The 12601-nt window shown below is 46.0% G+C and overlaps 1 protein-coding gene across 1 annotated transcript in view; it reads left to right on the top strand.

Moving 5' to 3' along the window:
- Positions 1-3354: 3354 nt before the first annotated feature.
- eys (eyes shut homolog) overlaps positions 3355-12601 on the top strand; it is a 184547-nt gene continuing 175300 nt past the window's right edge. Inside the window, exons 1-2 of the mRNA XM_035400963.1 lie at positions 3355-3473; positions 5609-5754. Coding sequence (XP_035256854.1) covers positions 3355-3473; positions 5609-5754 — 265 coding nt within the window. The remainder of the gene's footprint in view (positions 3474-5608; positions 5755-12601) is intronic.

The following is a 12601-nucleotide window of genomic DNA, read 5'->3' as shown; positions in this document are numbered from 1 at the left end:
CATAGACGCGCGGGGGGCTCGGGGAGATGAGCCGGTCCCCGGCGCGCTCCGGAACGCGGCGGGGCTCGCTGACCCGTCTCGCCCGTCTCGCCCGTCTCCCAGGGTTCCGGGGGGCCCGCTGCGAGATCGACGTGGACGAGTGCGGCTCCGCCCCCTGCCGAAACCGCGGCTCCTGCCAGGACGGGGTCAACAGCTACCGGTAAGAGACAGGAAGTAGCCACGCCCCGCCCTGCCCAGATGACACACGACAACCTGGGTCCACTGAATCGTAGTACACACTTAAGGCTTTACTTAAGACTGGTTCATTTGGAATGATGTAAGGGTACCACACACCAATGGGTGAGTCCGTCATATTGAAACCTTCAGCTATATATACATTTTTTTAATCAAAGGCCAGTAATGCATAGTTGGCTTTGAAGAGTAAAAAGAGGAACAAGTGAAGCACTGGAAAAAAGCAGCTGCTACAGCTCTAACAACCCCCAGCTGGTCTGAGGTGCTGTCACTGTACAGAGCTGACGCAACAGTACCGAACACACAGCTTTAGTTTTCTTCTGCAGAGCGTTTTTTTTTCTTTACCTCTAAGTAAGGTTCATATTCTGCATCTAAGTTTCAACATTTTATCCTTTAAGAAGAATAGTGTAGATTCATATATAAGTAAAAAATAAATTAAATGTTATCGACTGAATGTCATGGCCAAAGGGTTACTTGAATCCCTTTTATTTCACAGAAAAAACACGCAAATGCACATGCACTCACAAACACGCTGACACACGCACACTCTATCGCTCTCTCACAAGCATGTACGCACGCACGCACGCACACACACACACACACACACACACACACACACACACACACACACACACCATGTTAAGGCCCCTGGCGCTGCAAAATGAAAGGGCTACCCCGTTATCCTGTAATTAACTGAGTGAAGTGGAGCTGTGTTTAAACCCAAGTAACTTGTTATGTGGCCACTGTGCGTGATTCTGTGTTTCTGAAACACGAACGATCGCTCGAGTGTGAGGACGAATTCTGCTGGAGTCACCGACCGTGTGCGAATTTAACACCTGAATCCATTTTGCTTCGGTGGAAATTCAGTGTGAAATTCAAGAAAGGCACTTTGTTCACACAAAGCCCTCATTTGGCCAGTGGCTAACAGCACGATGGCCATTCAAGCTGCATTTAAGCATAAAAGGTGAGGCTTGCATGGCTGACCTTTGTTAAATCTGAAAAGGCATTTTCTAATGAAACCTTAGACTACAGGCCTAGTATTCATTATGTGTGCAAGGCAGAGCTGACTGTCAACTGAAAAGCCTTTCACTGTAAATAAGGCTGTGCAGTACAGACAAAATGCAGTACAGACAAACACATGCAGTACAGACAGAATGCAGTACAGACAGAAATGCAGTACACGGACAAATATGTGCAGTACACAGACATGCAGTACAGATGAACGTGTGCAGTACAGACAAACAGAAATACTGTGATGAAATTATAAAATGATTCAACAAGCATGGTGTGAGAACAATGCTGCCGGCTCAAATGTTATATTCATGTTACATCTCTGCTTACATCTCCCCCCCCCCCCCCCGAAAAAAAAAAAAACAATACATACTGTATATTGTGACGGTGAGGTGGTCAATAGCACATCATGAACACACACACACACACACACACACACGCTTGCATTATACTGTATACACACACAAACAAACGTTTTTTTCCCCTTTTGGCAAGCGTTGCAAATGTTATGACTTGCAAAAGTGCAAACCAGAGAACAGCTTAGCTTCCTTGTGATGTAAAGGGCGTGTCCCCTCCCTGGGAAAGAGGGGGTGCTGTTGAGGACAGTGAGCTGGGGGCCCATTCTGCAGCAGAAACGTCCGCTGTTATTTCAGAATGTGTGCGTGTCAGGTGTTTTTTGCTTAGCTCATGGCCACTGCAAGCGTCGGCAGGCCCAAAACCCTTTAGGATGCCGCGTATTTTTTGATGACACGCACCTTCTCTCGTCGTATTAAAACCCTTTTTCATTGCCCGCGGCCCTCATGCATTTATATTTTGTCCTTCTTAAAAATCGAATTGAATAAAGTGTTCCTAATGGACTGTAAAAATGTAATGTGCACCAAGCCCCTTGTTTGAAAAAGAGTTTCCTGAGACTGTTTCTGTTTCTGGATTGTGTACGCTCTCTTGACCGTGTTTTTTTTTTGCATATACAGTGTCATGAAACAGCATTTGCCCCCTTTCCTTATTTCCGCTATTAGTGCATATTTGTCACGCTGAACGGTTTCATATCTTTAAACAAAATGTAATATGAGACAAAGGGAAACTCAGTAAACGCAAAAACAAAAGAATATTATTTCGTTTATTCAATGTCCTTTCCCTTTTGGCGACCAGACCTAAACTGTACATGACTTGAGGTCTGAAGGAAGGGCCATGACAATACAGCATGTTATAACAATACAGCATGTTATAACAATACAGCATGTTATAACAATACAGCATGTTATAACAATACAGCATGTTATAACAATACAGCATGTTATAACAATACAGCATGCTATAACAATACAGCATGTTATAACAATACAGCATGTTATAACAATACAGCATGATATAACAATACAGCATGTTATAACAATACAGCATGATATAACAATACAGCATGTTATAACAATACAGCATGATATAACAATACAGCATGTTATAACAACGTCCCTTTGGCCCTCACCTTTGCCACGGCATTTAAAATGGCCGCCGCTCTCAGAACACGCTCGCCGTGCCGAACCGCGCGCAGGCTGTACTCGAATCTGTGCGCCGTGCGGCCGGAAAGCTCCCCCCCCCCCCCCCCCCCCCGAGGTGTAAGAGACACGCCCGTCAGAGAGACGGGTGCGTTAACGGCAGCCAGCGGCAGCCCTCCCCGCCTCTCTCTGCCAGGGCACGTCACTCAGCGCTGACGGGGCGCGGGATTTAAAGGGGCGCTTCGGAGCCGTTAAGTGGGCTGTGTTATTGGGACAGCTGAGGGCACGTCTTCGTCAGACGCCCACACGGAGCGTGGGTCTGCAATGGGGCACCTGGGAGTCTCCCCCCCCCCCCCCTTCCACAGGTAGGGGGGGAAATTAGATAAAATACCTCTCTCTGCTTTTGGCGGTGCTCGATACGCGTCACTCAAACGCAGCCGGCAGGGAGGCGTCCGCGCTACCGACCAAGCCGAGCGCGGGCGCTAGCGGCGGGAGAACGGGGAGTCACCGAGGCCCCCTATGCTTCGCGGGGGGTAGCGCACGCGGGTTGGCGGGCGGGCGGGCGGGCTGCCGGCGCACGCTGGGTACGGGGACGAGCGCTAAGCGAGCGTGCGCGTCGATGGCTTGCAGCTGCGAGTGCCAGGCGGGATTCGCCGGCCCCAACTGCGAGGACGACGTGGACGAGTGCGCCTCCAGCCCCTGCCGAAACCGCGGGATCTGCCAGGACCTCGCCAACAGGTCAGCACCTGCACCCCGATCTGCATACACCATCATCAGCATCATCATCACTATCAGTATAATTATCATCATCACCATCATCATCATTAGTATCATCATCTTCACCATCATCATGCTCACCATCATCATCATCAGCGTCACCAGTATCATCGCCATCATTATTATTATTATTATTATTATTATTATTATTATTATTGTGATGTTTGATGCCTGATTATATGAGAGAACAGTTCTTCCTCTCTTTCTCTCTGACATACATACACTATGTAAAGACACTGAAGACACTGAGAAATTCAGGGGGAGGGGGTACATCATGTGGTTATATTGGGCTCTCTCCAGTCCGGCTCCATTCTGCCCAGCCTAATGGGGGCCCGGGGGCCTTTTCAGCCCTTTTCCCTGACGAGGGGGCGGGGGATTGGTGGGGGGGTTGGGAAGAGGGGGGGGGGGGTCCCAGGCCTCCTTCAGCCCTAAATACTCTGTCTCCGCTTTACATGCCTGCCTGACCTCCTTTCTGAACGCTCCTGTCCCTGAAGTGTGTCGCTGGCCCCCCTGTCTGAAAGGTCTCTGCGGAGTTTGGACAGTGGACCTGTCCCCTGTGTTTCCATGAGGCCTGTCCTAGTTTATTTATTTATTATTATTAATTATAATAATTATAATAATAATAATGTTTTAGTTATTATTCTTCTTTAAAAAACGAAATACTACTACTACTAATAATAATAATAATGTTAATGTTTTTGTTATTATTTTTTAAAACTAAATACTACTACTAATAATAATAATAATAATAATAATAATAATAATAATAATAATAATAATTGTTATTATTATTATTATTATTATTATTATTATTATTATTATTATTATTATTATTATACATGGTATTCTTTCCATCCACACTTCAATTTAAGTAACGTCTTAGCCCACTGTGCCTAATTAAACGGCACAAACAGAGGACAGAAAGTATTCTCACACACACGCAGGGCAGAGTGTGTGACCCCTGGTCACGGAGAGTCTGATCCTACCGTAAGCCACCTCCGCTAATCTCAGGTTCGTGCGGGGGGGGGGGGGGGGGGAGGGTGAAATCCACTGCTATTATATCAGCTGTCATTTATTGTTTCCACAAGAAATGAAAAAGAACAGGCTTCTTCTTCAGCTTCCGACGTAGTACATGTTCCTGGTTATTCTGTAAACTATGTATTTTCATCCCCGTAAGTAGTTTAAAATGACAAGTAGCAGGAGACATCAAAATAAGCCCAAAAGCGGGCATGCACACTTGAATACAATTATTTTCCAAGCACAGAACATGAACTTGTTGCTCTAAATAGTTGCATCGAACGAAAAAATCAAAATGGTTTCCTGCTGTTGAAGAGGCTGGCTCAGGGGGTAAAATACAAGACGTTTTGAACATGAAAGTAAAGAGGTCTTTTAGGATGCTTTAAAACCAAGATCTTCTCTATTCTTCCGGGAGTCAAATCTAGATATTTCTTCAAAGGAGAGCATGAAGATCAGCAGGAGATCATTTGAAGTTAAAAGACGCAGGATGAAAATAGCTCGATAATTTCCTGAATTGATGATGTCATTACGTGATGCTAAGAAACTCCCCTTCAGTATTTCAGACGCACTGCGGACTCCGAACACACACTCGGTTCGTGTAGGGTTCTTATATTCTGTGTTGGTGAATAAATAACGGATGGGGTAAAGCGGCACGCTTCTACAGACTTGGTTTCATTTTCTCATAAAAAAAATAAAATAATAGGAGAATCTGGTCTGTTTTGAAAAGCTGTTTCCTTTTCTCTGTCTCGCCAGTTGTTTATTTCTGTTATCTTGAGATGCCGAATGTGAAGAATGGTCTTGTCACCGTGACTCTAAAATGATGTCACGTCCCAAGGTGCTGGAATACCGTACGCGCTGCATTTAGTAATGGGGACTTAATCACAGCAATCTGAATATCAATCACAGCATTGACCAATCAGCTCGCGTGTTTCACTTTCCCTTCATTCATAAATAACGATGCGGTTAGCTTGTCCAAATGAAAGACGAAGTACAATAAGCTGCATGCGGCCTCCTCAGCAGACTCAAGCACTCCCACATGAATCGTTTTTTTAATTATTTAATTTTTTTTTTGCCTCTAGGTTTCGATGCATTTGCCCCCTGGGGCACTTTGGTGCTCTGTGCGACCTGGATGTGGACGAATGCGAGGCCTCTTCCTGTCTGCACGGCGGGACGTGCGTCAGCACGCGAGGAGGGGTCAGGTGCACCTGCCCACCGGGGTACACAGGTCTGTCCTTTTCCTTTAAGGTCTGCCTCTGTGTGTGCGTGTGTGTGTGTGTGTGTGGGTGTGTTTGGGCGTGTGTGTGTGTGTGAGAGAGAGAGCGTGTGTGTGAGTGTGTGTGAGAGTGTGTGTGTGCATGCCTGCGTGCGTGCTTGCGAGTGTGTGTGTGTGCATGTGCGTGTTTGGGCGCGTGTGTGTGTGAGAGAGAGTGTGTGTGTGAGTGTGTGTGTGTGAGAGTGTGTGTGTGTGTGTGGGTGTGTTTGGGCGTGTGTGTGTGTGAGAGAGAGTGTGTGTGTGTGTGGGTGTGTTTGTGAGAGAGTGTGTGTGTGTGTGTGTGTGTGTGTGTGTGTGTGTGTGAGAGTGTGTGTGTGTGTGTGTGTGTGTGTGTGAGAGTGTGTGTGTGTGTGTGGGTGTGTTTGGGCGTGCGTGTGTGTGTGAGAGTTTGTGTGTGTGTGTGGGTGTGTTTGTGAGAGTGTGTGTGTGTGTGTGTGTGTGTGTGAGAGAGTGTGTGTGTGTGTGTGTGTGAGAGTGTGTGTGTGTGTGTGTGGGTGTGTTTGGGCGTGTGTGTGTGTGTGAGAGAGAGTGTGTGTGTGAGTGTGTGTGTGAGAGTGTGTGTGTGTGTGTGTGTGGGTGGGTGTGTTTGGGCGTGTGTGTGTGTGAGAGAGAGTGTGTGTGTGAGAGAGAGATCACTGTGCTTCCAGGAGCGTGGTGTCACGGTAACCGAGAAGCGGAGCGTTTTACAGAGCGAATGGCGTTCATCTGAAAAGGCCAGAAATCAGCGGCAGCCTCCCAAACAGCGCGGGCGGTCCTCTCCGTTAAATCAATACTCAGCACCGCACTGCCTTAATATACAAATTCACAAGCCACAAAAACTGATATTTTTCTTCCCGTTCCTCACACCTCAAGGTAACTGCCACCGCTTCCATTGTGGCCATTCTTTATTTATATAGCTTTTTTTTATTTTTTATATTTTATTTCACTAACCCCCTTTCTCCATAATCCGAAGACCATTGTTGAACCGGCCGTAGTTAAGACCGCCTAATCTTGATTTCTGTCGAGCGGCGCGAAGATTAATTTCGTTTGTCTGCCGCACAGTATCATCAATTTATCCTTTTCCAGTCAGAGGGCCGGGGGGGGGGGGGGGGGGCATTGGGGAGGGGGAATCTCTGCGGTATTGCCACTCAGGAGAGCAGAATCTGACATCCGCAGCCCAATTCCCAAAAGAAGCAGATTTTATTATTAGGCCTCTGCTTGGTACAGTGCTAGTCATTACTTTTTCCCTTGCTCTGAGCCCTTCTGGGGGAACGGGAGCCTCCCCGGGGAGCTGGACTGGAGGATATATTTCGGATCGGCTGAACTCCTCCCGCAGCTCACAGGAAATATTTGCTCTAATAAGACATGTAACCGCGCCCCAACTTTCTTCTTCTTCTTCTTTTTTCTTTTCTTTTCTTTTCTTTTTTTTTTTTGAGATGTGGCGAAAGAGGGGAGCGGGGGAGGAAAAAAGTGTGGCCTGCCGGTTGCAACTTCCTGTTTGAACCTGTTCTACTTTTTCTCAAAATGTACTTCAATACCAACCCCCCCTGTCCCCCCACCTCGCCCCCGGCTGGTTTTCAGCCACCGCTGAAATGTCATCGTTGCGCGCGTTTGGGTCACAGCCGTATCCCCCCCACCCCCCACCCCGCCCCGCGAGGAGAAGGCGGGGGAAACCGCCAGGCCCCCGCCAGGCGGAGAGGCCCGCATTCATCTTACCGCCACGCTCCGATTCCCGCCAAAAAGCGGGCTCCGTTTCCGCTGTCTGTTGTCTTACTGCTCCGACGACTGCGGGGGCATAATGGTGATTTATGCTGCTTTTCGGGGGAGTTATTTATACTTATCTGTTTTAACAGTCAAAGCCGTTCTCAAAGTGGAGTTTTAATGCGTTGCCGTGGAGCAATTACGGAGCCGGCGAATTAAATAACGGCGAAGCGTCGAAAAAGAAAACTCGCTCGTGCGCATTTTTTTAAGCGTAATTATTAGCAGGCGTTTTTTGCCCAACGCTCGCAGAAATAAGATATACGGTTTGTTTGAGGAAATCTGAAAGGCTTATCGGGCCATTATGGGCGGTGTTTAAGAAAGCCACCGAACGTTTTTGCGTTTGTTTGGAGAGAGAGGCAGAGTGTTACGCCTTACGTTACTAAAAGACGCTCCGTGGCTTAACGCTCAGGGATGCAAGTACAGGCCTACCAGCGTGTTGTGCGGTTATCTCTCTAAACAAACAGAAACTCTGTCTTTGCCGCGTGCATGCGCGTGATTATAATGTCTGAGAGAGGGAGAGAGAGGTGTGTGCCATGCCACAGCAGTGCTGTCACCATTACATTACATTACAGGCATTTAGCAGACGCTCTTATCCAGAGCGACTTACACAACTTTTTTTACATAGCATTTTACATTGTATCCATTTATACAGCTGGATGTATACTGAAGCAATTTCGGTTAAGTACCTTGCTCCAGGGTACAACAGCAGTGTCCTACCCGGGAATCGAACCTACGACCTTTCGGTTACAAGTCCAGTTCCTTACCCACTGTGCTACACTCCGTCATCACTACACTACACACCAGCGACGACACAAAGGCGTTTGAGCGAGTTCGCGGCTACGTGTGAGCGAGTTCGCGGCTACGTGCGAGCGACTTCCGCCGCGATAGCGTGGTTGCGTTAGAGCGCGTCCGGCCCTTCGGCCCGCCCCGCGGTAAGGCCAGCCGCCGCGTTTGGGGCTCCGCGCGTTCGCGGGTTTGCTCTCGCCGCGGCCCGTTCGCCGCCCTGGACGCGTCGCGTGATGAATTCCGGATGGTTCCGCGCTGTGACGTGCAGTAAGAGGAGGGCCCGGGCCCACTGTTAATGGCACTGGGATATCCCTGCTTTGTTTATGAATACGGAGGTAATCTGATAATGATTTTACGCTGGAGGATTTGAAAAGTTCCCGCAGTGAGGAGTGGTTGGGGATGGAAGGGCCGGGGGGGGGGGATTATTATTTAATTTATTCCTCTTTCTGAGATGAATTTGCTAAGATCCTTTAAGAATGCTAACGCTAGGATTAAAACGAGCAGGTTTCCAATCTCTTCCCTGTATTGCTCTCCATATTCTATAAAGCCAGATGTCAAGTTGCATTATATATCTCCTCAGTTAAGGAAGTGGGGATCTAGGAGGTATTTGTATAATCTTATTATAAAACATGGTTTAGACGGTCTAAGCGATGTCCATTTAATGCATGCGAGTTATGTTTAACCGTTTATGTCATCTGAAGCTCTGCATGTTCCGGGCCCTGTGTTAAAAAAAAATAAATAATAATGATCTGATTAATTTTATTTTTTGCATTGAGTGACACTAATCTTGGCACTCGCGGACAGTGGCATGTCTCTCTCAGGGAAAAGCCATTTACTTTGGCTCCCTTTTCATTACTTTTTTAAATAGGATTTATAGATTATCCGAATCTTGGACGATGTGATTCGTCACTGCGCACGTCGGGCTCGGCAAATCCGGCGAAAGAATTAACCGCGCGAGCGCCGACGGCCCTTCTACGGTCGGAAAATAATTAGCGTAAAAACAACGCGGAAGTTTGCGCGTGCGGCGCGATTAAAACCGGATTACGGTAATTTCACGGACAGTAACGTTTTAACGTTAACAGTCTTTCAAAGACAAACGACGAGCATGGACAGAACGCGCAGCATTTAGTGGCTAAAGCCAGTGTATGTTTACGCCACACTGTTAACAGTCTGTTACTGCTGTTTACTGTGGATGGAGCCAAGCATGGGTGGGCGGGGCTCTGGGTAATTATAAATGGCTGCTGAAAAAGAAATGGTCACATAAAGCACATTTCCCATTGAGAGCAAAGACCAAATCTGGCATCACGTGTACTTTATAACTGCCTTCCTGACCGTATCAGACTGCCTCCAGCTTGTACAACATCCAGATATGAAGCGGTTTAAATGTAGTTGCAGTTCAGTACAACCTGTCTGTTTCTTAACTACATCTCCCAGAGTTCCCCTGTAAACGCTGCTGACTAGGGACGGACATGGGGGCGTGACACAAGTTCCCTGTCCGAAGGCATGCATCTCACTCGTGGGTGCAGCTAAGCAGAGTCCTGTGATGACATCACATTCTTACCCAAGACAATAAAGTGGAAGGGTTTGTGATGTCCCGCACAGCTGGAAGTGTGCTGGGGACTCACACAGTCCTATTGTGTATTCACGTGACGTGCAATTTACGTATTTTTCTAATGTATGCATTGCTTTTAAATGAGATAGCATTGTCTTCTACCGCACTGACATTGCAGCTGTGTACTCTTTTGTCGAATGACTGCATCTAGTTGGTCCCGTTCCAGCTGGTTTTTATGTTCGGGTGTTTGCGCCCACTCACATAACAACATGACAGATATCCCTCTGGCTCCTCCCCCTCTCTCAGCTCGCTGGTTCACTGAAACGGTAATAACAAATGCATTCTGCTTCCCGTTTACCACAAAACCACCAGGCCACAATTCTGCTATTCTACCGGCTAAATGTAATACAAATGAATTAAACATGAACAACCTATCCCTGGGGAGAAATAATCAACAGGCATCCTGTTGTATCACTGCAGCTGAAAGTAAAAATAAAAAAATAAAATAATAAAAACGAGAGTTTGATTCCTATCAATGTCCAATATAGGCTTTGCATTGCAGCCGTGGTACCAATATTAATGAGCTATTTGAGCGTAATATTGTTTTTAGCACACTTAACTGTCTCCCAAGCTTAGTAAATTGTGTTTATTGATTTGCTTAGATCAATAAAGGCCCACATTATTCTTTTAAATGTTTATTATGTTTTTATTTTTATTTTATTTTCTAATTTTTTTTATTTTTATTCTGATTACATCCACACACCACGCTGACCCATTTATCAGGAGAGCAGTGTGAAATCCTTTGTGTAATACTGCTGTGCTGGCAGTTCAGCTGTGCGCTGTGTTTCCTTTTAGATAACACATTGTTTTATTTTTCTCATATTTTTCTCTCTCTCTCTCTCTCTCTCTGTCTCTCTCACAGTACCGGAATATTCTATTTAATCCAAGTCTGTGAAAAACTCCACTCTGAATGAGCACGCCTCTCTAATCACCAGTGCCTTACAGTTTACCCACACCCATTTTAGAATAAATTAATGGAACGGGAAATTACTCTTGACTCTTGATTCCCTGAACCTATGTTTCCAATTTATGGCGGCGCATACATAATCTCCACCTCCACAATGACATTCATTATTTTGGCCTCTAAAGGCACCTGAACTCTGTGACCTTAAAAGCTACGAATGACTAGCGTCATGGAAGTTAACAGGACTGCAGTGGTTGGATTGTACTCACCAATCTGTTAAACATGGAGGGACTGGCAAGACCAGGGAAATTATATGGCTTGGCAGTAGAACTCAGACACTGAAGAAAGCAGTGGTGGATTAGAGCAAAGGTGAGACACTTATAATTTTAAACGGCCTTCTTCCAACAAACAGCTCTTTTACACCTTTAATATCTGGTACATGTGTATTTCTACATCCTGTTCCTGCAGTGGCATTAAGACAATGAAGAGAAGGCTAAGTAATTAAACTCGACAGATTTAGCATCTGCACTGGCCTGCAGTTTGAGTATGAAAAGGCCACTCTCGAAACTGCTCTGAACAAAAAATATAGAAGAAAGCTAGAACATAAAAGCTTGGAGAAAAAAAAGTATTTTTAACTTTTGAGAGAACACTTTTCTTTGTCTGCATTTTCCAGATTGGACTTTGAGCAGTCTGTTGCACAGCATGGAGCATAAAAAATAATTAAGGAAACAAATTAAATAAATTACGAATGAATTGTTCGAAATATGGACACGTTCTATGAAAGATTTTAATGGGTTTTAGATAATACCTTTTTGCAGAGCCCTTCAGCAGATCTCTTGCCGAGCAGATTCATTCGAGATTTCGAGTCCCTGCGGTTCCCCGTTTGGCAAACCGTGGCACCCGGTACCGATTTGACGGCAAGAGCAAAATTATCTGTGAGAACACGCCCGGACCAGTTCTCCGACCGGTCTTAATTGGCTGGCTCGGTAAAGCGACTGTGAGTTTCTCGCTTCTTCAGAAGTGTCGTCGAAGTCAGTCACGAGCAGACGGTGAAGGACCTAGTGAAGGAAAGGGACCAGGGAGCCAAGCAGTAAATGATGGAAGGACGCCCCCCATCCAGCCGTCGCTACAGAAGGGAAACGGCCCCAACGCCTGTGTATATGTCATCCTAATCGGGTCGGGGGTTAGGGTGCGGAATCCGGACCTCGAGCAGAAGCGAGCGGCCCGTTTGCGAGCTGTCCGGCCGGCTTCAAAGTGATTGTCACTAGATTTAATAAACCGTTTTAAATTAATTTAGCCCCCGTAGCGCCGCGCATCGACTTCCTATACGTCATCGGCTTATACAGTGGTTTAAAACACTGCCACGCCTTTAAACGCAAAACAGAGGAATTGGTTTTGCAAGTGTTTTCGTAACTAATTAGATTTATTCTCCTAATTTACCTCTGGTCAATAAAGTAACAGAGCTTCATTGTGTTTATGGAGGGGCACCGAGGCAGAAATAAATTGATTATGACTGAATTACCGGGTCAATACAACTGTCGCAAAGTGGGCCAATGTTCCAGTGAAGCAGAGTAAAAAAATACATATAAATTAAAAAAAAGCTTAATTACGATAGGTTAATTATCTGTGGTGAATTTCTTTAAAAAAAAAGAAGAAGAAAAAAAAACAACCCTGGAAAGACGCGCAGAGGCCATGAAAAATTTATCGAAAGGTTTTTATTTATTTATTTTGAGGCGGTAATGAATATTGTTCGTCAT

Source organism: Anguilla anguilla, chromosome 18, assembly GCF_013347855.1.
Source record: "Anguilla anguilla isolate fAngAng1 chromosome 18, fAngAng1.pri, whole genome shotgun sequence".
Lineage (NCBI taxonomy): Eukaryota > Metazoa > Chordata > Actinopteri > Anguilliformes > Anguillidae > Anguilla > Anguilla anguilla.
The sequence above is the reverse complement of the archived record's forward strand: the minus strand, read 5'-3'. Positions and strand labels throughout refer to the sequence as shown.